This window comes from Camelus ferus, chromosome 2 (genome assembly GCF_009834535.1).
Source record: "Camelus ferus isolate YT-003-E chromosome 2, BCGSAC_Cfer_1.0, whole genome shotgun sequence".
In the NCBI taxonomy this organism is placed as follows: domain Eukaryota; kingdom Metazoa; phylum Chordata; class Mammalia; order Artiodactyla; family Camelidae; genus Camelus; species Camelus ferus.
Window position 1 is genome coordinate 47,397,546 of NC_045697.1, and position 24,182 is coordinate 47,421,727.

The window sequence follows — 24,182 nt, forward strand, 5'->3', positions numbered from 1 at the left end:
TTAGGCTCTTGGTATGTATCATGGTTGTACCTGCCTTCCCTACTCCAAGATTATTTTTTAAATTCACCCATATTTTAACTCTTTCATTTCAGTATTTTCTCCATCTGTAATTTTAGTTCAATGTAAGAAAGGAGAAGGAATACAAATTTACTTTTTCCCCCAAATGGCTAGAAGTTTTCCTAACATCATTTATTGAATATGTCACTGTCTCCTCTTTGATATGAAATGTTATCTTTTTCATATAATAAATTCCCAAATCACATACTCAATTTATTCTGTTATTGACCCCTATGCTTTGGTGTCAGTACAAATTATTTTAACTATGTATTTTTATTAATACATTTAATATGTTCTTATTTTTAGACATCCTCCAGTGGGCATGTTAATTTCTTCACATGACCCTTTTATCAACTTTCAAAGTTTCTTCTTAATATTTTGACTTTTTGTATTTTGATTTGACTCAGATAACTTACTGTGTTATGAAGGCTTAGTTTTTACTTACCCAGATAGATGCCATGCTATCCCACCTTTGTCTTGAGTTGAGATCACACTAGCCTATTAAAGGAAAATAGAAGTACTGAATGGTATAAATCTGAGATTCAGAACACCATAATCTCAGGCTAACCTTTAATCTCTAAGCCAGTAGACAGAAGTCAAGATTCAAAGAGAAACCATCTCAGGAAGAGGATGTATCTCCATCTGGTAAACAAACATTTACTGAGCACCTACTGTCTACAACGGACCGTGCTAGACCTGTGAAAGGCCCAAAATAAGATAGAAAAAATAAATTTCTGTACTTAAAGAGGTTTGCAAAGGTTTCCTGGAAAGCTAATTTTTGACTCATTTAAAATCCAGAACTACATTGATTGCTGATTTCTTTTAACTACTGTCATAGGGAACAACCACAAAAACCTGTCCCTGTATTCAGTTTTTTTTTTTTTTTTTCAGTTTCATTCCTTGTGTTTGTGAAATCTCTGTTTACATTTTACAAGGCTCCAAGTCTACAGCCTGTTATAAATAGGCATGCGTGCTCTTTAAGGAAGGTCCAGTCCTCCATGGAGCCTATAGGTGAAAAAGGGCAATCCTTTGATGGAGCCCTGACTGAGAACTCAGACACACTTTCCATATGTAAACATTATTTAAACATGCTGGCAAATCTCCAGGGTTGACTTAGAAATAAAAGTTGCTCCTTCCCTTCCTGGGAACAAAATATTCTAAAAATTCAGTGTTCGTCCCAGAGCAAAGTTCAAAAGGAAATGACACTATTAGTCTCTGAAAATATTTAGCCTTAATTTTCTCAGACTCTCTGTAGGGGAGGGTAGTCGGCTCTCTAGTTACAGGGTCTAACACTACATTCCCCTACATATACAGTGAATACTGTGTCATTATCATAACATTAGTTCTGGTTTTGCCTTTTAAAGCTAGACACAATTATTTGAGCCTCAGTTTCCTCATCTGTAAAAAGGGGAGAGGAGAGCTGTTGCTGGCATTAAGTGAAATAATATGTATAATAATATCGGCTAAAGTTTTGACTTATTACTATGTTGCAGGTAATACGAAAAAATATTTTTTAAAAAAACACTATAAGGTCAATTCTGAAAGGCTAGAGATTTTTGTCATGCTTGTTCACTGGGGCATAGAAAGTACTAAAAAATGCTTATTAAATTAATGAATGATTTAATAAAAGCCTCACAACAATCTAGGGGAGCTGTGTATCACTAATAACACCTCCACTTTGCATACGAAGCAGCTGGGGCACAGAGAGGTACAGTTGGTCCAAAGGTATCCGCAGTTCCAAGTCCCTCCCCTCTAGCCCGCAGAGCCCAAATTCCGCGTATGCGCAAGTCCCTCACGTGAAATGGCGCGGTACAGTCGGTTCCCTGTACCCGCGGGCTCTGCATGCGGATTCTACCAGTCGCAGTTTGGCGCGGGGCTACGGAGGGCCAGCTGTATCTCTGTGCCACCCCTACTGAACCGAGTAAGTCACACTCCGAAGAAATGTATTTAACCCCCAAGCTTCTGCCTGACCCAAGTACCCGGCCTATACAATGTCAAAGCTGATGCTACGTATGGATCCAGTATAATTTGTAAATTACGAGTATTTATTACTGATTTAAGTTTTAAGAAGAGAAGAATTACTCTCAAGTGGAGGCCAAATGGCCTAACAACAGAACTTTAAACATCCTGTTTGTAAAGAGATTATAGAGTGCTTGCATCATTTCCTTTACTTCCTCCTTGTTCCCATTATTTCAGCAGGTGTCTCTACACAACCACACGGTTCTGAGAACAAAGTTCTGGTTTTCTTTACATCTTTGAGTTCCCTTTTTCGTCAGTCTTAAGTTTTCTGCCTTCATGAAAGCCAATGGCAGTATCTTCACAGAATAATGCTTTTATGAGTTACAATCTTCATGATGTTGATTTTTAATAAGTCTCCGCCCAGAGGGCAGAGTCTAGCTATCTGCGCAGAACACAAATCCTTGGAAAAAGACTTAGCCCGGGCGGCGTACCTTCTTATCAGCAGCCAGAGGGGCCTACTGCGACCCAGAACCTTCTAGATCCTGTGAAAACCAGTTTCCTATATGTGGTCACTTGCTATCATGTACTCAGATCAACTATCTGCTGACTCAAATGCGAGGGGAATGATTCATGCCCAGTGAATCAGACTCTTGCAATCAAAGAAAAAGGTGAGTCCTTTCAAGGAAACGCCGACTTCTCCCAATGCCCAGTATCTAAATACACCTTTCTTCTACCTCCTAAAAGAATTAGACGAAATAAAAATAAACGGCCTCCGCGAAGAAGAGGACGTGCTCACAAGGATGGGTGGGGTTCCAAGTGCTCAGAATGGTGCTTGGAGCCAGCCCCTCCTAAGGCTCTGGGGACGGAAGACCATCCCGACTCCCCTCTCTTTCTATGTTCCCAAGACCCTGAGGGTTGGGGAGGCAAAGATAGCCAACTGGACCCCTGCGCGGCTAGCTGTGAGGAAAAGCCAGGGGTCTAGGGCGCCGGGAACAGCTGGCTGTCAGCTTGCGCCCCTCCCTGACCAGAACTGGGTGACATCTCCAGGGCAGGCACTTCTGCTCCCCTGGGCCTCAGCTTCCTGGATTCTGAAAAGCGGGTCGTGGACTCCAAGCCCCAGGCGGGTGGGTGTGCGAGGTGGAAACCAGCCCGCTGCTGGCCCAGGGCTCCGCTGCGCTTGTGGGGGAACCAGCCGAAGCGCGCCGATAGCTCCAAGCGGCGGGGCAGCAGGCGCGGCCGGCGAGGCTCGGGGCGACGCGAGGGGAGGCTGAACTTACCTGGAGCGAGGCCTCGGGAACCCGCGGGCGGAAGAGCGGCCAGCGAGAGTGTGCGGTCCGGCCGCTGCTGCTCCGCGCTCGCTCCCGCCCGCCCTTGACCCGGACCGCACCCCTTCCTCCCGCCCCTCCTCCGGCCTCCCGGCTCCACCTGATCGCCCCCGGGGAGGACCAGAAAGGGGAAGCCGCGCCCTGCGGCCGCTGGGAATCCAGTCCTGCACACGCGCGCCCTCAGCCCTTCGCCTCTGCGGACTCTGGGGTCTGAACTTTCCCGCCTCGTCTCCCATCGTCCTCATCCCATTTCCTCGATTTTCACTTCTCCTTCACATATGAAGTTTTTCTTCAAACTTACTGCAGCCTAATCACCTCCCGAAGACCTCCCTCCAAGTACTATTGCTCTAGGGATTAGGATTTCAACGGATTAATTCTGGGGGCACACAAACATTCAGATCATAGCAACCAAGTTATAATAACTCCCACAGTCTCTCCTTAAAAACTTTGCTATTAAAAATTTTAATTGTAAAGTATTTTAAAGATACCTAGAATAAATGATTATGTTATAATATTTATACCTATGTATTTACCACCCAGCATTATCATATCTTAAACATTAGACTATATTCTTTCAGAATGTTTTCAAGACATTTAAAAAATTATATTGGTACAGCTGATGTTCCTTTTGTGCCCTTTCTGATCCACTTCCCTCACTCTTTCTCCAAAGTTGATATGGTATTATTATTCTCATGTATGTTGTTTTTACTTGTTTCAAAAATATTGATATAGCCATCAAATTATATGATTCTGTTTAGCAGATTTTTAAACTTTAAATAAATGGTATCATGATGCATGTTCTGCCACTGGCTCTTCGTGGTCAATGCTAGCTGCTCTGATAGCTACCATTGTTCATTCCTTTTAACTGCTGTAGAGTATTCCATTTATGGTTCTATCATGGTTTACTCCTGCTGATGGGTATTACATCATTTCAATATTTGCTACTTTGAATAATGTTGTGGTGAACATTATTATATATAACTTCTTGTTCACAGGTGTGTGTCAGTGACATTACAATCTGAAAATAAAATAAGGCAAAGAAGAGGGAAAACATTTGAATGAGTGGCTTAGGGAGTGATTGGTTACTAGGAGAAGATGTGAATAATCATGCAGATTAGGTTACTTCAATGATTAGTTTTTAAATGGGGCTATACGCTGAAAATTTTCAGAAGGTTGGACAAAAGTATGGGTTAGCTACTGCCACCATAATGCTGTATAACAAACTACCCTCAAACACAGGGGCTTAAAACGAATCATTTATTCTTCCGGCTTGGCTGAGGTGGCTCTGTTTCACATGTCCATTCTGGTCCAATCTGAAGGGGCAATGACCACCTGGAGGAAGCTCTTCTCCTGGCAATGTCAGCATACAAGTACAGCCAACTACACAAGCACCTCTCAAGCCTTTGCTTGCATCATGGCTGCCAGCATCCTATTGGCCAAAGCAGGTAACAAGACTGAGCCCAGAGGCAAAGGAGAGGAAAGTGTACTCTGTCCGTGGTGGATGAGGCAGGGAAGGGATAGTTCTGAGCAATAAACTTACCTATTTTAGCAGCCAACGGAGAGGTGTTGGGGAGGGGTTGGGAGCTCACAACATGGCCAAGCTCTGTCAAATGGAACAGGGGCAACTAGAGAAGCCCCCACATCCAATATTCAGGCCTGAGGACAGGCAGAAATGTTGAAGGTCTCAAGATCCCAGGAGAGATTTAGACTGGACATAAGAATTTCCTTGGGAAGAAAAAAACTCAACCAATAAACCAAAATATTATTTTGGTGCTTGGAACTACAGAATCATCAATAATTTAACTATCATTTTTTAAGCACCTACTATTCTTAATAGTTTGCACACATCCTCTTATTTAGTTTTCACCCCAACCAGATGAGGTAAGTCCTATTTTGTATTATTTTTAAGAGTTGCATAAATTGGACAGCCTGAGTGAGACCCTGGCTCAAGTTCACACAGCCAGTAAATCATGTAGTTGAGATTCAAACCAGGCAACTTGGCTCCAAAACACATGGCTACAATGTACTGCTTATAAATCTACATATAATGCCAAAAGATTGACCCAAGGGGCCCCTGAGGAATGGGGAGGGGGTGGGGAGAGAAAGAACTGGCCAGCAATCTAGGTGAAACCATTCTTCTTTTAAGTTCAAAAGCTCTATAGTTATATATGTATTTTCTACCAGTTGAAACTGACATTATTCATGGCCCCCGTCAGCTCAGTAGACAGGGAAGACATATAGACTAAATGGGTGCACGTGTCGAGTGGGTCCCTTCTATTTCTGAAAGTAAATCTTTGAACAGAAGAGACAGTCTGCTGGTTCACATGCACAAAATGCAGCGTACTATTTACAGTTCTGTATTTTGTTTTTCCCTCTTCTCAATTACTTGATTGCTTTTTGATCAAAGCAGAGGTGTGGATTTACTTCAATCAAAATGTATCAGTAAATATTTATGGACTGCACGCTAGCTGTAGGGTACTGTGTTAAGTGTTATGGAACATTAAACAGAAATAAGAAGACAGTTTGGATATCAATGAGTTTAAAATCTAAATGGAGTTAAGACAAACTCATGCAAAACTGAAGTCAGTAATCTGTGATGCTTTGTAGTTTTTGTGTGTAATGTTAGATTCTGGGAAAATGACTTGAAACATTGCAGCTTTAGGAGAAAAGTCACACCAAGGAGACTGGGACAGTCAAAGAAGGAGGCAATGCAGTTTGAAGGCTTTGAACATTATCACTTGAATGAATCATCACTTGTTTAAAAATTTTTAAATTAGTGAGCCCCCCTATTTCTCAATGATGGCGTAAAGTTGTGCTACTTCCACTGCTGATATCCTGAGAAAAGCTTTTGTGAAAATATTAACTGGAAGAAAAAGATTAGGACTCATGAATCGTCGTTTAGAGGTTTGTAAATTTTGATTTGGTTCATCTACTTTCAGTAACTTAACTGTCAGAATGCATTTTTTCCCCTAGTCTTTCAGCAGGATAATCCATGATGTCTTTGTAACCAATCCAGGTGCTGTTTTGACTCAGAGGAAAATCACCAAAGTGGACTGCTGTTTACAAGCCCAAGAGGCAAGAGCATAGTCCTCAAAGCTGGGTCCCAGAACCTGGGAACCTACTGGAAATGCAAATTCTCTCAGACCCTACTGTAGACCTCCTGTTTAATAAGCTGTCTGGGTAATTCTGATGCACCCTAAAGTATGAGAACCACTGGTTTCAAAGGACATTCTTCCTTAAATAGAAGAAAAGCTACAATGGAGGAAGGAGAGAGGCGGGCTTGCTTGTAAAGCCAGTGTACCGGGAGCTCACCAGATTTCAAAATCTAAAGTGATGAGCTTTCTGCCAAGACAGAAGATAGGGTGTTCTGTACTATAATTCCTGACTCCCATTCAGAGACCATCACGATAAACTATGAAGTCCCATCTCATTCTGGAAAGTTCTGGGATTAGCATGGGGGCAACTGGGTATGTATTAAGAACCTATTATTTATGCGAGACTCTGAGTAATGCACTCGGCATGCATGGTCTTACTTCACATTTACAGACCAGCTTAAATTAGGCGTGATCACTTCTCTTTTTCAAATACCAGGACAGGCTCAGAGGGATTCAGCAACGTCCACAAGTTGTGTCCCACACAACCAGGAAGAGACAGAGCTGAATTTATAGCCAGAAGGAAGTGAGTAACAGGTGGTGTTTACGTGTAAGATTTATATCAATTGTTCCAGGTTCAGGGTTGAATCTCCTTGGTTTCAGGATGGCAACTCTAAAATAAAACGCTCTCTAACCTTTTTTTTTTTTTTTTTTTTGAGTTTTTCTAGTTGTAACAACTGCCCAGTTACCACCTTTTAGGCTAAAATCACGCTATAGCATAATTATAAAATTAATATTTTCCCTCAAAGGATAAATCTCAGAAGTAAATGTTAGATGATAAAATTATGATAATGATAAATGTTAGGATCCCAGAAACCAGGTTTATAGTAATCCAGAAAAAAAAATCCAGAAAAGATTACTTGATGAAACTTTCACCATTCTGAATACACAGAACTACTTTAGTTTTATAAGAAGCTAATTTTCCTGTATCACCTTTTTTCTCTGCTAAACAGAAGAATCTGAGAGCCAAATATAAGATTTTAGAGAGAAATTATTGAGATATATTTTAATTTAAAAAAATTTTTAAAGTTGAGGTATAGTTGATTTACAATGTTGTGTTAAGTTCTGATGTACAGCAAAGTGAAAATATGCTTAACTCCCTTTAGAAGTTGTTTATATATATGTGTGTGTTTTTATATATATATATATATTTTTTTTTTTTTTTATGGAGGTACTGGGGATTGAACCTAGGACCTGGTGCATGCTAAGCATGCACTCTACCACTGAGCTATATCCACCACCATAGTATGTTTTAAAAATATGGTAAAATGTGAGGGCAAAACTAAAAAATGCAGATTCAGTTGACCAAGTGGTTGTGGAGTATGTTTGCTCTTACGGTGGTGTGCTCAGCCGGGCTGGCATGAGAGAGCCAATTGCTAAATTTTTAGGAGTTTTGCAAGCAAACACAGCCATTATTAAAAATTATATTAAATAAACACAACTGAATATGTTAAAAACAAAGGTACTCAAGCTTTCTAATTTATTTACTACCTTTTACTATTATTGATGCTCTTGAGCTTATTTACGTCTATTTTATCTGTGTGGAAGAAATGCTATATGAACTTCCATTCCTGTGTATCTCTTCCTATCTTCACGTTCAGTGAAATTATGTTGGTAGGTTAAATTCAGCTATGGTAGGGTACATTCAACATAAAAGCCAGCAAATGCTTCGAATCAGGCCTTCCTGGACTCCAAAAGCTGGTTGTGAAACATTTATCAGCATGTCACTGATTATAATAATGGGCAAATTTAAAATTAAGACATGATTGAGTTCAAGTGATTAACTACTTGTGGCTTTTATTAGGAAACTGTAACTGAAGGCAATGAATTTAAGGACTGCGTAAGGGTTCTGGCAGAAGAGAAACAGTGTATTTAAAAAGGTTTGATAAAGGGCTTAAAAAAGGGACAGTTCACGGAAGTGTGGGCAGGATTAAGTTAAAGGAATCCACAAGTGGGATGAAGCCCTGAGGACTAGGGACAGGATGAAAGCATTGTGACCTCTAGGTCTGCATGGGCGAAGGAGGGACCGTGTGACCAGAGCCTTCAAAGACAGGACCGGTGGCCCGGGAGGGATGCAGGCAGCACCAGAACCACAGCAAGGCAGTGGGGAGGCAGAGACACACCTCAGCTTCTCTCCCCTCAGTGTCTTGGGATCCTGCCAAACTCAGCCAGAAGCCAAGGGGCAAGGCAGCCTTGGAGAGGCCGTTTCCTGGAGCAGAGACTTGGTGTGGAGACAAACAGCACAGGGGCTTTTGTGAGTTACTAGTGTGGAGCATTGATTTATTTCGGAAATAGGCCTTTAGTGGGAATGTTGAAGGCAGAGATTGTGAAACTTTTTTTTTTTTTTAAACTTATAAAACTCTCCCAAAGTCTGGGATTTTAATAACTTTTTATAACTTACTGGTCTTGGAGCTTGGTAGCCTTAAACCAAAATGAGCGTGGGGATAAAATACTGCTAGTTTTTTGAGAGAGAGTTGCAGCTTGGGTCTATTTGGTTTTATCAAGCCAGTGACTGAATGTTTCGTGACAAACATTAGATCTGAGTTATAGGAACTTTGGACCATTTTTAAGCAACACCAATTTGTGCAAAGACTTAAAATTCTGGGATTCATATGGAGCTTTAAAAGAAATTCATATGGAATTTTCAATGAAAATTATCCAGGACAGTGACTGATGACTATTTCATGGGGTTGTTACCAGGACTGAAAGAGGCAGAGAAGGTGAAGGAGTCATTGCTCTGAGTTGGCAGATGTGCCCAACATGGTACTGATATTGTTCCTAGAATGTTACCTGGGCCACTAGCTACTCTCAGTACGCCCTTGAAAGGGTGCCTGGCTGGAGTTCTCTCAGGCTGGAGACAGAACCTTTACCACACATGGCATCTTAGTATTAGGTTGAGAGGTGTAAACTAATGATATTGGACTACTTTTAACTTACAAAATTAGCAATTTCAGGGGGTTGAATCTAGTAAGATATTCTCAACCGTCTCCCCAACCTACTCTCATTCTGTTTCCTCAAAACCCTAGTCTGTCAGACATTGCAAAATCTACATGAGAACTCATTTTCTGCCACTTACCCTCAGGTTTCCTAAATTTTATGGCCATGAAATTTCAGGTCTCAGAAACATTTTTATAGCCAGTTCAATTCATAGATTGGTTCCTGATACAGCTTCTCCATGGGCCCAAGAGAAACGCTCTCCAGGGCTTAGAGCCGGCTGTTAGGCAAAGGACAATCATAGGAAATTATGAGGATGTAACATTTACAGGAAGCCTATGAAAGCATGTAAGGAAATTCCAGACTTGGTTGTGGCATCTTTTCCCTGGATTCATGAAAACAGACTTTCCCATGTCTTGCTGAGTTTGCAAATGTGCCATCAAAAGGTGCCAAAAGAGCCCCACTGGTCACCGTCACTTGTTTCCCAGAGGGGACAGGCATACAAATGCCCAGGCTTGCAGAATGTCTGGGCTCAGTTTCATTCCGACTCTGCCATTTTTCCTTCACAAGCCAATAAATTCTTATTTGGAGCTTTGGTTATCTCCAGGGTGAGTTATGGACACTTAAGAAATCCTTGCATCTGCATAAAAGGATGCAGCCATGTTCACACTGTATCAAGTGTCCTGAGAAGGTGTGATAATCAATATAGTGAAAATAATCATCTTACTGTATTACACACAGAGATTTTAATTATTCCTCTTTGTCCTAGGGTTTCAATGGACTGCAAAAGAAGAACTATGATAATTTGGGCATAGGTAATTTATTCTTCATCTTGATCTTAGCACAGTTAGTGAGTGTCTCAGATTAACCCCTTCAAAGAGGTTTTCTCCAAAAAAACTTTCTCAAATTTTGGAAGGATTTTGCCATCTCCATGGTACTGTCTCATGTTAATGAGAAAAAGAATCTAATGAGATGGACATAGCCAAAAAACACAACCAGACTGTCATTAATTAATACAAATTTATATAGTGACATGTGCTATTGGAGAAATCAGAAATTCATAACACACAAATTGGCATTGGAAATACAAAAATCATGTGAGAGTCAAGAAATCAGGTTGACAGCACCACGGATGTTTTACTCAGTCTGAGCAGTGGTGTAGCATCCAGGAACAATGAATACCTGTAGGACACTGAGACTGAAGACTGTGCAAACACGAGCCGGTGCTCTTTCTGCGTCTACCAGTAAGAATCCGCGCGAGTCCCCCAGGACGCCTGGGGTACGGTAAAAGGGCAAAGGTGCAGACTCTTCTTTCTTTTAATCTTCACAGCCAGCGTGTGAGAGCAAATAGCAACCCCCGAGGGTTTTCTGTTCCTTCTCACCTAAAGGCATGGTCTAAAAGGTTAGCAAAACACACACAAGGCATTAGTGAGCGAGTTAGAGACACTGAAAGGAAAGGTTGGACTGAAATATAATCCCACATCAGTCACCAAATTATCTGGTTCCTCATATGAAGTATAAAACAGAAACGAAATGAAAAAGTCCGTATCGAAGGAGCCAATCCCAGCTTTCCATCTCCGGACACTTTCTGTGATACGAGTGTGCGTTCACTAGACAAATATCAGCATCGGATGAAGTGTGTGTTGTGGGGGCGGAGGGGGGGGGGAGGCGGGAACAGTCCAAGGGCTTCCCTTCCACACATGTAACTCACTAGCTCCAGGCCCCACAGACGCTGCCCTTGTTCCAGAGCATCCCACGGAGGGTACCGGGAGCGCGCTGGCTCCGTTCTGCCTGCCACTTGTCTGCGCCCGTCTGTTCGGCAGTCATGGAAGGGCTGGGCAGAGAGGCTGAGCAAGCGGAAAGCTGCTGCCGTAACGTGCAAGTATCCCGGCCCCCAGGAGCAGGTGTACGTAACGGGCCAAATCAAACGCTTCGTCATTAGTGTTTGGCTTCCCGTCATTGCAGACTTCACGTTCACCTTCTAGGTCATGCTGGAGAAGGTCCCCTGCACGGCTGATGGGCTCTCCAGTCATGAGACACCAATTCTGGAGGTTCATGAGGCCCATACAGAAGTCTGGGTCCCCAGTGCCAAGTTGGTCTCAAGTAGCACCTGACCAGTTAGGAGAATCGGGTTCTGGGCCCACTCACCCCAACTCATCCTCTCCTGAAAACTTTATGCTCATCTCGGAATGCGAAGTCAGACTTTCTTCTAAATGTCCTGCTCTGGAGATGGACTCGTGGTGTCACCTCCTGCTAATACATTATTAGAGCTTTTCTGACCTGTTCTCCCAAGTCCACAGCCAGGTTCAGGCCCATGTCAAGTGGTGTTTCTTTGTTCCAATGAGAAGATTATTTTACAATCCAAGTAGAAGAGACACTTTGGGATTTTATTCCCTCTACTTGACCTTGTGATGTTGCCACCGGCCTCTCTCCCCTCCCCTCCCTAAGTGCATTCCCCTAGCATTCACCCATGACACCACTCATTCGTCTGCTTTACTTGTTACGGGCAAGGCACTGCTGAGGAACCGAAGGCACGGCTCATACCTGTCCTTCTCTCAAGCAGCCTGGAGTCTGGCAGAGTTGCCTAAAGCCTCTCGCTGTTCACTCTCTCTAACTTTTAGTACCAAAGTGTTTCCAGGGTGGAATGTTCACAAAGAGCTTGGGTCCTTCTAACCCAAATATTACAGTGTGAATGCTCTGTGATGTGCTCAGGGATGGCGGTGGCCGTGCATCAGGAGGAGGACATGTCTTTCACTCCTGTACAAGGGAACTGTGCCTCTAGTTCAAAACAGCACGAAAGACATGCTGATGTTTTTGCCAGTACTGCAGAAACCAAAACGGAACACAAAAGCAAGCAGTGTGCACACTACGTACATCATTAAGCTGCTATTTAAACACTAAATCATTTTAAGGCCATGTGTCCATGGCCTTGTCATGTGCTGATATGGTAAAATAAGTGCCTGAGCTACCAAAAAAGAACCCCCCAAAAGAGAAATCCAAGAAATCCTGTACCAGGAACGGTGCCTTTATCTGCTGTGAGTACTAGTAATTTATCCACTGTGAGTACTAGTTGGCATCTATTAATTCTGATTTCTCTCTGCTCTGAGCTTTCTCCTAATTTGCTTTATTCAAATGAATCACTGACTTTTCTGAAACCCAAACAAAATAAAAACCCCACAGCTAGCAAAAAGCACATGGCTTGTCTATTATTGGACTGGGCAAAGCCTGGGGTAGTATGAACTGTGGTGGGTATTTTAAGCACCCACGGCTATGCTGAATGAAAAGGCCATGGTGCAGTGATCTTGCTTCACAGCATCCTTCATCAGGGAGGATGCCTGAATGGGTCCTCGGTGCTGTGGAAACCAGCGAGGCACAAGGACATCCCCCCAGACCTAGGGTGTGGTGCTTCACTGATGTGCTTGGAGCTGCCCACCAGGCCCCTCCGTTCCCCTGCTTTCAGTGCCCGGTCTGTAAAGGCGGTTCCTCTGTGCCTGATCTCTGATGGGAGAGGCTGGGGTTTCTCCCATGAGTTGCAGAGAAATGCTCTCATCTAGGGCACTTTGAAACCCCAGGTGGGAAAGGGCTGGTGAGGCAAAGTGCAGTTAGAGGCCGTGGAGTGCAGGTTGTCAAGTGGACACAATGAGCAAATAGCACAGCAAAATATGCTGATTAGCAGAGTTCTGAGTGGAATCTGGGTGTCAGCAACCACAACGCTGCTGTCCAGAGGCCCAGGAAAAGTCCGAGCAGAGGGGAGCTGGAGGTGGGAGAAGAAACCAAAGGCCCTGCACCCCGCTCTCCCTTTCTGGGACTGCACAGTCCATCCCCCAGTCCTCTGAGCACCACTGGTTGACCTGTCTAACTCCTGTCCTCTTACAGAACTCTGGCTTTCTAAGATCGGCCTTCTGGTGGGAACAATCTGTCGCTGTTGAGACATTTAACGGGATCCCCAGAAAGGGCCGCTTCTATGCTCTGGGGTCTCAGTGGTTCTTTGTTTCGTGAGGTAGCTCAGTTGTGAGTTGATGGGTGGGATGTGTGCCTTCCGCCACTCAAAGCTATAATTTTCCCTTTTGACTCTGCAAGATTAGAAAAATACCAGTATTTTCCCCTGTTGTATAAAAATGATTTTAGGAAAAAAAATACACGTGGGTCTCCTCCATTAAACTTCTGTTCCGTCTTGTAAATTGTTGTGCACTCTGACTTCCAGATTCAATTTTTTGACTTTAGCACCTTTGAACGCGTATGCTGCCTGGGTTTCACTCAGGATGTTGACGTCCCGCACAGTGCAGTACTGCCTGTTCACGTTCTTCTCCACCCTGTCCAGGCCCCTCTTGGGCACATCCACCTTGGTATTCAGAGGGTATTCCTCCAGAATGTCCTCTGTGGGTGGCGTCTTCCTCTGTTTCTGGCATTTCCTGGTGATGAAACAAGCCACCAAGAACACCAGAAGCAGGAGCATGACAGCGGCAAAGGCGCTGCCGATGGATGCCCCGGTTTGGGAGAGAGAAGCTGCGACAACTGGCTCTTGCATCTCCAGGGTCAGGGACTTCATATTGGTGCCATTCTTGACTTGGTCCCCTTCGTTGTCATAGATGAGGGAGTCGTCAAGGGACAGCCAGCCACTGGGGTCCACCAGGTCCCTTCGGTTGCGCCTCAGAGGGGCTGTGAGAGAGCGCTGGACCCTGGGACCCGAGATGGTGTCTGGGCCGATGACGTAGATCACCTGCAGGTACCACTGGTGTCCTGCTTCCACCTGCAGGAGGAGGAGACAGGGAGACAAATCGAACACGTCACTGCTGCCTGCAGACCACCGCTGAGGAGAGGGATGGAAAGGCAACTGCCCACCAGAAGCCGGGATAGATAACGGATTTCAAGAAAAGCATTAATTAACCACAACAATGCTGACTGCAGCATTATTTACAATTGTCAAGATATGAAACCAACCCAAGTGTCCATCAATAGATGAATGGATAAAGAAGTTGTGATATATATACATATACATATATATATGCAAAGTCAACAAATTAAATCTGGAAGTCAGAGTGCACAAGGATTTACAAGACAGAACAGAAGTTTAATGGATATAGTTACTCAGACATTAAAAAGAATCTTGTCATTTATGACAAAATGGATGGACCTGGCGGGTATTATGCTAAGTGAAATAAGTCGAACAGAGAAAAACGAATACCATATGATTTCACTTATATGTGGAATCTGAAAAACAAAACAAACAAAACAAAATGAAAACACTCATAGATACACAAAACAAATGGGTGGATGCTAGAGGGAGGGTGAAATAGGTAAAGGGGTTTAAGAGGTACAAACCTCTAGTTGAAAAATAAATAAGCCATGGGATGTAATATACAGTAAAAGAAATATGGCCATAATGTTGTAATAATGTTGTATGGGGACAGATGGTTACTAGACTTATGTTGATCATTTTATAACGTATGCAAAAGTCAAATCACTGTGTAGGACATCAGAAACTAACATACTACTGTATGTCAAATATATTTCAATTAAACAAAAAGAGAGGAAATTGATCTACTAAAGAATCCTTTGCTTTTAAAGTCATGGAATAAATCAGACCATAACAGGCATACTTTAAAAAAATGTTGAAGTAAGACTATGCCTGGTTTATTTAAGGATTAGTAAATATGCCGATGTAACTGTAGTAGAATAAAGATTCTGATGAATTAAAACAAAAAAAAAAAAAGGAAAAAAAAGAAAAGCATTAGCAATGGTTGGTTTCTATGTATAGAGACCTGAGCCAAATATTGTGGGTTCTATTTTATTTCCAAATGAAGGTGATCTTGGGTCAGCTATTCACATTTTTTTGTTTCCCTATCTGTACACATAATAGCACTAAAAATTTACCTTTCAGGGTTCTTTAGCTAAGTGAGTGCTTATGATTTGTTGGTCTTTATTGACAACAGTGGAGTAATAGTATTAATAACCACATTTATTCCCAGTGACCCTCAACTGGTTTTTATGCTAATTTACTATTTATTATGAACTTTAGCTAAAATAGAGTCATTCAAAAAATATTCACTAAATACCTACTCTGTGCATAATACACGGGTACCTGACGAAAATTTTGCTAAATCTGAACACTTCTTGGATCATCTCTTGAGCAGTTACGTCATCAAGTGTTTTATTTCCCTCTCATCTGCCCCCTATTGAAACCCTCTATGATTTTGAAATAACTTCTGAAGAGTAATAATAGTTCTGAAACCCAAGGCCATGGATTACTTACTATTTGGAGAAAAAAGTGGAATTTGATCTTGGAAGTTCATGGTTATTACTGGGACTTAGAGCATTTTTGCTTATCAAATACTAGTTATTCTTGCCATTCTGTATTACTGAATTGTATTTATGATTGTATTAACTGTTTCCACATGCCTGTGAAAACCAACTGGTGCTGCATGAAGCCAAAAGGCAGGCAATACAAAAGAACTTAGGAAAAAGTAGAGCATCACGTGCCCTCCTGATGTGCACAATGGCAAGTGACTGTAGCCAAATTAAAGAGTTGTATTACTGTTTTCGCTTCCTGGGGGCAGATGGAGAAAGTTTTGGGTGAATGATAAGCTTAACAACCATAAAAAAGACCTGCCAGAAAGAATGCTACAGACAGAAACTGACATGGCAGAGATGATGTCATCCTCCTCTTTGCAACCTTTAAAGTAACTTTAGTCCTGTGCTTCTGTTCTTGTTGCCACACTCACCTTATAGAGTGCGTCTACCTTCAGAGTAAATCCATCCACACCTGGCATGCTACTGACCACGTGGAAATCAGGCAACTCAGAAGCAAAGTGGGCCTCAAAGGGCACATCATGGAAGTATTTGTCAGTTACCTCTGGCTGACTGCGGTCCTAGGATTTCAGAACAAAGAAACACAAGATTTGGAAAGATGGAACCACTGAACCGGCAGGTGGTGGTCACTGGGAGGAGAAAGGTTCTGTGCACTCCTCTGTTGGGTTGGGTTGGGAGAGTGTGTGCTGCAGAAGCCCTCTCTTAAGTTGACCGCTACCTCTGAGCACTTACTGCCCTCTTCAAGGGATGACACTTGGTGGCCTCTGTGATCTCAAAATACAACAAGTAAGATAACCCAGACCAAAAATGCTCAGGCTATTTGGTCTCAGGACCCTTTACACACAGAAAAATCAAGGACCCACAAAGCTTTTGTTTTATGTGGTTTATATCTTTCAATATTTACTGTATTAAAATTAACACTGTAATTGTAGTACAGTTAACGATTTTTAAATGAAAAAGTTACGTATTTACTACTTCATTTTAAAATAAAAGTGAGAAACTCATTACATGTTAACATAAGTAGCGTATTTGTTAGTGAAAATGCCTATATTCACACCCACCTCCCCAAGAGAGCTAGCATTGTTTTACGTTTTTGCAAATCTCTGGGAAAAGAACTAGCTTCTCATAACTGCTTCTGCATTCAATCAGTTGTGAGATGCTGTTTTGACTGAAGTATATGACGAAAATCTGGCCTCACACAGCTGTGTAGCTGGAAGAGGGAGACATGTTTGAATAACTTTTTCAGACAACTGTGAAGATTCTTTTTTGATACTAAATCAAAAATCACTGAGTTTTTAAAGATTAGGCACCATATGGAGGCTGAATCCATATCAATCAACCTTCATACTCACTGCACTCACGAGGGAATGAGTAGGAAAAAGGCAAGATCGTCATATTATGAAAGTAGTTTTAACCCTGTGGACTCCCTGAAAGAATACTGGGGATATTCAGGGGTCTCTGGGCCACACTTTGAGAAACACTGGCTTAGAATTTCCCCTTCCTGGAACATCACAGCAGCTTGTCTTGCCAACCACCATAACCATCACAGTTGGTGGTACATACTGGCATTAAGTTGATACAAACAACAACAACAGAATCTGTAGAAAAGCATCAGGAGTGCAGTTCTGTCTGCTTGAGGCAGAAGTCAGAGCTGAGGGAGGGAATCTCCTGGTGTGGCTGCCCTTTAGCCCTGATGGTTAGCGTACCAGCAGCAGGAATCTGTGTTTTAGGTGTCTGTTGGGCTGAATGCATCCGTACTGTGGCCCCTCATTGTAGATTGTCCCCGTGGGATCAAAGAAAGGCACGTAGCCATCCTTGCCGGTACAAAGGTAGACTTTCTCCAGCTGGAGTTTGTAGGCAGAATTAAGGTTTTGTTCCGGATTCCAAAGTACTCGGCCATAAAGGATTTGACCTGAAAAGATTGCGAAGCATTAATTAGGTCAGACTTTCAGATTAAAGAGGGGAAAAAAAAGTGTCAAGGATAGAAAGGATTTAACATGCTTCCTGACAGTCAAAAGTACCTTTCTATGAAGAGCTGTGTGGTCCCCGTGCCCCTAAAATATACATTCATTGATTTAGTGCTTCTTTTAATCAGTAAGCATTCACTGAAGTATTTAGGGTCCTCTGAGTGAGACGCAGCCGAGAGGGTAGAAATAAAAGCAAAGCAATTGCTAAAAATAGCTCACATTTGTGGAACTCATGCTATCACTTGGTGCTGTGCTAAGTTCTCCCCAAGTGCTCACAATTTTAGACATGAGGAAGTTGAGTGGTTAAGCGATTTGCTGAAGGTCACAAAGCTAGCAAGTGGTGAGGGTGGGACTCCAAGTCAAGGTACTTTGGCTCTAAAAACCACACTATTAACCACCACAACACTCTGCTGTTATGAATCACAACAGAGGAAGGTACATTACATTATATAAGCATCAGGCTGAGCACACAGATCTGCCTGGAGAGAGGTATGGAAAGGTTCAGAGGAGATGACATTTGAGCAGTATCCTGAAACATGAGTAGGCATCTGTCAGGTAGAGCCTTGAGGTGGGAGGGAGAGGCTGGGGAGAGCATGCTAGGCAAAAGCAAGTCTGTGTACAAAATATGGACTGCTGGGAGGGCACCAGTCCTGGGGCAGCTGCTGCTCCTCAGTGCCTGCTGGGGCATCGGGTTCTTTACCTGTGGTGTCTTAATCCTCCCAAGAGCCCAAGAGATGGGTTCAATTATTACCCCTATTTTAAAGAACTTGTCCAAAGTTTCCTGTCTGTGACACACGGGGAGGAGGCTTTGAGCACAAATCCATCTGACTCCAAATGCTCATTCAGAGCATTTTCTATAGCACTGAGGAGGCCAGTGTGATTGGAGCAGAGGATGTTTGGGGCTCTGGCAGGAGAGACTCCTGGGAAGACTGATCAGTGGTGCTGAGGATTCTGGATTGAGTATGGGGATAACAGGAAACACTGGAAGGTTTTAAACACCGGCGTAGTATCAACACACCAGGGCTTTAGAAGCATGGAGTAAAGACAAAGACCAGAGTCACAGGTAGGGAGCTATTTTAATGCTCTTTCAAGAAATACGTATCCAAATGATAGCAGTGAGTCAAGGGGATGAATTCAAGACACGTCTAGGAATTGGATTCCATTCATCTTAATAACAGGTAGGCGATGGTAGGCGAAGAAGTAGACGATAGCCCTGAGGTCTTTGGCTGGGACCCTGGATCTTGGTGATGCAGGCAGTGGGGCGGCAGAGGTGAAAGGAGCATGTTTGTAGGGAGATAAGTCCAGTTCTAGAAGTCTCCAGGTGTCCGGAACACATCCACTTGGAGAGGTTTGGCAGTTCCAGATCCGCATGTGGAAGTGTGGAAATGAAGCTCAGGAGAGCTCCGGGGTGAGAAGAGGTTAATTTTTATGGAACGGGTCTGCAGTAGGAGGAAGACAGGGAGTTTAGAGTAAAGGGCTGAGCCAAGCCATGGGGGTGACCAGTGTAGCACTGAAGTGAGAACAGGAGGGGCCAGGCATGGAACGTAGGGACAACATGGACATGGCAGAGGACGGAGACCCAGGGCAGGAGAGGGAGACCTGGTCAGAGAGGCAAGATGGTGTCAGGTGAGGCTGGTGCAGAGGAAAACGAACAGGAAAAAAATGTCAGAATCCATGGGTTTGGCATATCGACAAGAAAGAATTCTGAGCCGTGGTAGGATAAACCCAGCCTGCAGCAGACGAACGAGATATTATTTTGAAACAACTGGAAGGAAGAACATGGGTCTGTTCCTTGACTCATCCTTGGCTGCCCTGGAACCAACCTCAAGGGAATCTGCCCTGGAGAGGTGACTGAAAGCCAGTGAGCAGAAAAGCTAGTCCAGGGACCTACCAGAAAGCTTCTCAAGTCCCGCAGGGTCGCCTTCCACAGGTGCAGGAATGACTTACCTTTTGAGAAGGCCCCTTTGTAATCCATTTCTGCCAGTGACATATCCGACGTGTTGGGGTCCATCAGGAACACCTTCTCATTGTTGCAGAGCTGAAATTCAGTATTGAGCGAATACACCACTGGTACAGGGCGGTTGGTCTGCTGGAATGCTATGGGTATCAGGAATCTAAATGTGGGAAAAACGAAAGCCCTTGAGAGCAGGGTGGGCTTCATATCTGCCATTTGTGCTGCCCTCCCATTCCCACCCTTCTCAGGATGGTGAACAGCACTCTGTTGTACGGGCTAAATATTTACTAAAAAATATGAAAGAGATGTGTGCAGGGGAGAAACTTTATTTAGTTCAGGTCCTTATGAGGTTAATCTGCCCTTTTGAGAGAGAATAATCTAATTCACCTTTAGGCTCTTCAACACTCTTTGCTTTTCCTGACCTTTTCATTCTGAAAAGCCCTGGGGACGCATTTGAGATTAGTGGTAATGAATTTACAGTTTCCTGACTTTGACCTTGTTGGAGATTCTGCTGGAACACTCCCTCCTCCTCTGCCACCATCCTTGGCTTTGTGAAAAGTAAGTAATAACTCTTACCTATTTCTCAGGTCTTGACTCAAATGCCACTTTCTCTGGAAGCTTACCTTCTTCCTCTTCCCTTCCAGGCTGGGTCAGATCCCTCATAATTTGTTCTCATTACACTGTGCACCTTTCTTTCGTAGTCCTTATTGTGGTTTGCTATTCTATTTAAATGTGTGATGCGAGTCTGCTTCCCCTATTATGGGTTCCACAGAGCCACAGTCTAGATCTGTCTGCTCACCACTGTGCCTTTGATGCTAGCCAAGCTCCCAGCACACACATTTGGCAAAGAATAACACACAAGTGATCATTTCAATGCTTTACTCTCCCTGTTGAGTCCACCTGACCACTCCTTATTTTTAAGTGAAGGGGGCGGTTTTGAGAGGGTTAAGGTGTAGGAGGAACTTGGGGTGCAGGAGAAACGCCCACAAACCAGGGCTGACCCCGCTTCAACAGCTTCCAAAGGACCATCGATTGTACCAAGAGTTCACGTATCTGACTCAGGGAAGTAGGTTTTCCCTGTTGATGTTGGTATCACCAGCATCCACAGAGGGCCAGGCCATAAGACACTCGATACATACTCATTGACTAAAGAGAATGAATAATGGATTTGAGATGATGACGATGATGATGATGATGATGATTTGTAAGGTTATAATGTATGACCAACCTCACAAAAACAGGCATAATAGGAAACACAATTCTTTGAATGAAGTCTGAATTTCCTGACTCAGTCTTTGATTATTTTTTGTGTTGTAGTTCTATTGCCTCCATATGGAACCATATTAAAACATACGGAGATGATCAAAAGCAAAGTTAGGCCCAAGGGGGGAAAGTTACCCTGGGAATAATGGGGAATCTGCCAGTAAGGACCTCCCTGATGTAAGGCAAGGACATCCAACCCTGAGGCCTCCGGATACTCAACAATACTCTCCTCCCTGCAGACGCCCACACTTACAGCACTGGGACTGAAGAGGGGGTTAATGTCTTTTTCACTCCCTTTTGCCATTTCAACCATTGTTCCTCTCCTCTTAAAAAAAAAAAAAATCCAGCATCTGCCCTGGAGGAACTCCTCTCACACATGTAACTAAGTGGCACATATAGTGTTCTTTGTAATAGAGAGAGTCTGGGATTGCAAGCTAAATACAGTGGTCAGACACATTGTGGGCTATGCCTATGACGTCTCCTGTGAAGACTCCCTTAATGCAGTGAAAAACAACCTGCAGACACATGAGTCAACAGGAGTGTTGATTTCACTTGTGAATCAACAAATGATTCACTGAGGAAAAAGAAAAGCTGCAGAGAGAATTCACGCAGTGAGGAATTTTTATATAAAGTTCAGAAACATGCAAAACCATGTAGAAGTAAATATGAGCTGAACCATAAACCAAAACAAGGGATGATGAAAAGAAGTATCAGGCTAGTGGGCAGCTGGGGGGAGTGCGGTGAAAGGGGCACCGAGGGTATTTAAAAGATACTGGCAATGTTCTACTTCTTTTTTCCCCTTGACCCCAGTTTCATTAGTTATAAAATGGAGACAACAGTACCAGTCTTGTGGGGAATCACTGTAATGAGAATCAAATGTTAGGAGCTTATTAGCACAGAGCCCACCACCTAGTCCGCACCCCACACACGGTCACTAGTAACACTGGTAGCTATTATGACGCACTTTATCACCAGGATCACAGCCCGAGGGATGCCCAACTCACTGCAGTTATAATTCATATTAAGTAATGTTCTATTTCTTGAAGTTTTCTATATCCACTATATATGGTCCTCTGAATATTTAAAATATTTCATAATTTAAAAAATCTATTACATGAATAAAATTCCCCAGAATATCTCTTCAGACTATCTGCCTCCTGTTCTTCCTTAGCAGGCAACTACCACTGTCCTGTGTCACCGTCCCTCTCACCTTTGGCTGACTACGCTCTCAAGCATGGCTCCTGCCATCTGCATGGATGAACCATCTAAAACCCAGACTCTCAGTTCCTTGACATCTTCACCTCCAAAGAGTGTGCTCTGCCCCCCACTTCTCTGTCTGACTAGGTGCCACCTCCAAAAAAACTCATTTTCATACACTTCACTCTCTAAGCACCATCTCCTACCTTTCCAGTTCACCTCTTCTTTTACTCCCGCTCATTAATTCTTCAACCACACCAGGCCCTCCCTGGCCACGTTTACCAGGATGCAGAGAACCTGGGACACGGACACACTCATGGTGGGAATGGAAACACACAGTTACACATTTACAAACACTTTGGAAAACAGTGTTGCAGTTTCTTAAGAAGTTAAATGTACATCTACTCTACGATCCAGCCACTTCTTTCCTAGGTATTTCCACAAGAACACAGAAAGCACATGTCAGGATAAAGACTTGACTATGCATGTTCATAGCAGCTTTATTTACCAGCCCAAACTGGAAAGAACCCAAATGTCCATCAACTGATCAATTTGCTAAACAACCTGTAGCATGTCCCCACCATGGGATAAACTCAGCAATAACAGGAAAAAACTATGGATACACATAACACACAACATGAAGGAGTCAAGATAACCATGTTGAGCAAAAGAAGTCAATGAAAAAGAATGCATACTGTATGGTGGGGGCCGCTTATATGCATTACTAGAAAATGCTAACTAATCTGCAGTGACAGAAAGATCAGAGGACACCCTGGAGAAGGCGTGGGTCGGGATGGGTGGGAGGCAGGTATACAGCAAAGGGTCGTGAGGAAACTTCTGAAGGAAATGGATACATTCACTGTCTTAACTGTGGTGACGTTACACAAGTGTATGCATCTGTCAAAACTGATCATGCTGAACACTGGAATTTGACACAACATTGTAAAATGATTATAAATCAATACAAAATGTTAAAAAAAAAAAACGATCAGACTGTATCGACTTTAAATGTGTGCTCTATATCTTACATCAATCATCAGTAATTTAAAAACAGCTCAGCTGGGCTCTGGGCGCTGCCTGGTCTCTCGTCTGTGACTCTCTGGCCTACCTGCTTCCCACTCTCCGAGATGCCTCTGCTTGCCTTCCTCCTCTCTTCTCAAACCTCACTGCTCCTCACTTCCAGCTAATGCTTGGCTTCTCATTTCATGGAGGAAACAGACGCAGTTGTGTGTCTCCTCTGCCATCCTTACCCTCCCAGTCTCCTAATTCTCCCCTCCTCTGCATGTGTGCTCTGCGTCCTCCTTCCGCCTTCAGTGAATGAACTCTCTGCTTCCCACTCGGGCTGGCCCCTCCCCTCCTGTCCCAGCCGGCCCCGCCCTACTCAAGGACTGGGCTCTGCAGATTTTCCCTCTGTCTTCTGCATTGTCAGATGTCCCCTACTAGACCAACAGGTTATTCCCACCAGCATACAAACATCCTACAATATTTTACACCCTAACACACAAACAAATAAAACCTCCTTTGACCCTTCGTCTGTTTCCTGCTAGTGCCCCTCTCTTCTGACATCCTTTATAACAAAGCTCCAAAAGCACTGTCTTTCCTTGTTATCTCCAATTTTTTTCATCTCCCTCTTGAATCCCCTCTAATCGGGCTTTATCCGGCTCTGTCTACTGAACCTGTCCTTTGTCAAGATCACCAGTGACTTCTATGTCACCAAATCTAGTGGCCAAGTCTTAGACTCTTAATTTGGAAGTCACATCCCAAATGGTCCTCTCTTAATGACAATGTTAGAGTCTGCCTTCAGCATCTTCTCCCAGGAATGTTTTCTATTCACTTTGCTCAGCTCCTAGAAAGGTGGCACTAGACTACAAGCTTGAGAGCAGAGGTTACTCTTCATCCTCTGCTACAGTCTCCGTGCCAGGGGCAGAGCGAAGTGCATGACAAGAGCTGAGGAAGTGCTGGCTGACAAATGGACATCGGCACAGTGTGGACTGTCTCAGGCCAGAGGTGGGTGTGGGCCGGTGGACAGTCGGCTCTTGTTGTTTGGGGTCATTATGTTCTACAA

General features: G+C 43.4%; 2 protein-coding genes across 4 annotated transcripts in view; both read right to left on the bottom strand.

The window, feature by feature from the left end:
- ANXA3 (annexin A3) overlaps positions 1-3,432 on the bottom strand; it is a 51,912-nt gene extending 48,480 nt beyond the window's left edge. Inside the window, exons 1-2 of one of the 2 annotated variants that reach the window (XM_032457255.1) lie at positions 3,294-3,432; positions 503-555 (exon numbers count right to left, since the gene is read on the bottom strand). In XM_032457255.1, the coding sequence (XP_032313146.1) occupies positions 503-517 (15 nt within the window). In that variant the 5' untranslated portion in view covers positions 518-555; positions 3,294-3,432. The remainder of the gene's footprint in view (positions 1-502; positions 556-3,293) is intronic. The other variant, XM_032457253.1, reaches the window with a different exon arrangement.
- Positions 3,433-10,428: 6,996 nt separating this feature from the next.
- The window catches only part of FRAS1 (Fraser extracellular matrix complex subunit 1), a 408,901-nt gene continuing 395,147 nt past the window's right edge, over positions 10,429-24,182 (bottom strand). Inside the window, exons 72-75 of one of the 2 annotated variants that reach the window (XM_032457269.1) lie at positions 19,651-19,817; positions 17,443-17,648; positions 16,150-16,296; positions 10,429-14,177 (exon numbers count right to left, since the gene is read on the bottom strand). In XM_032457269.1, the coding sequence (XP_032313160.1) occupies positions 13,584-14,177; positions 16,150-16,296; positions 17,443-17,648; positions 19,651-19,817 (1,114 nt within the window). In that variant the 3' untranslated portion in view covers positions 10,429-13,583. The remainder of the gene's footprint in view (positions 14,178-16,149; positions 16,297-17,442; positions 17,649-19,650; positions 19,818-24,182) is intronic. The other variant, XM_006192889.3, reaches the window with a different exon arrangement.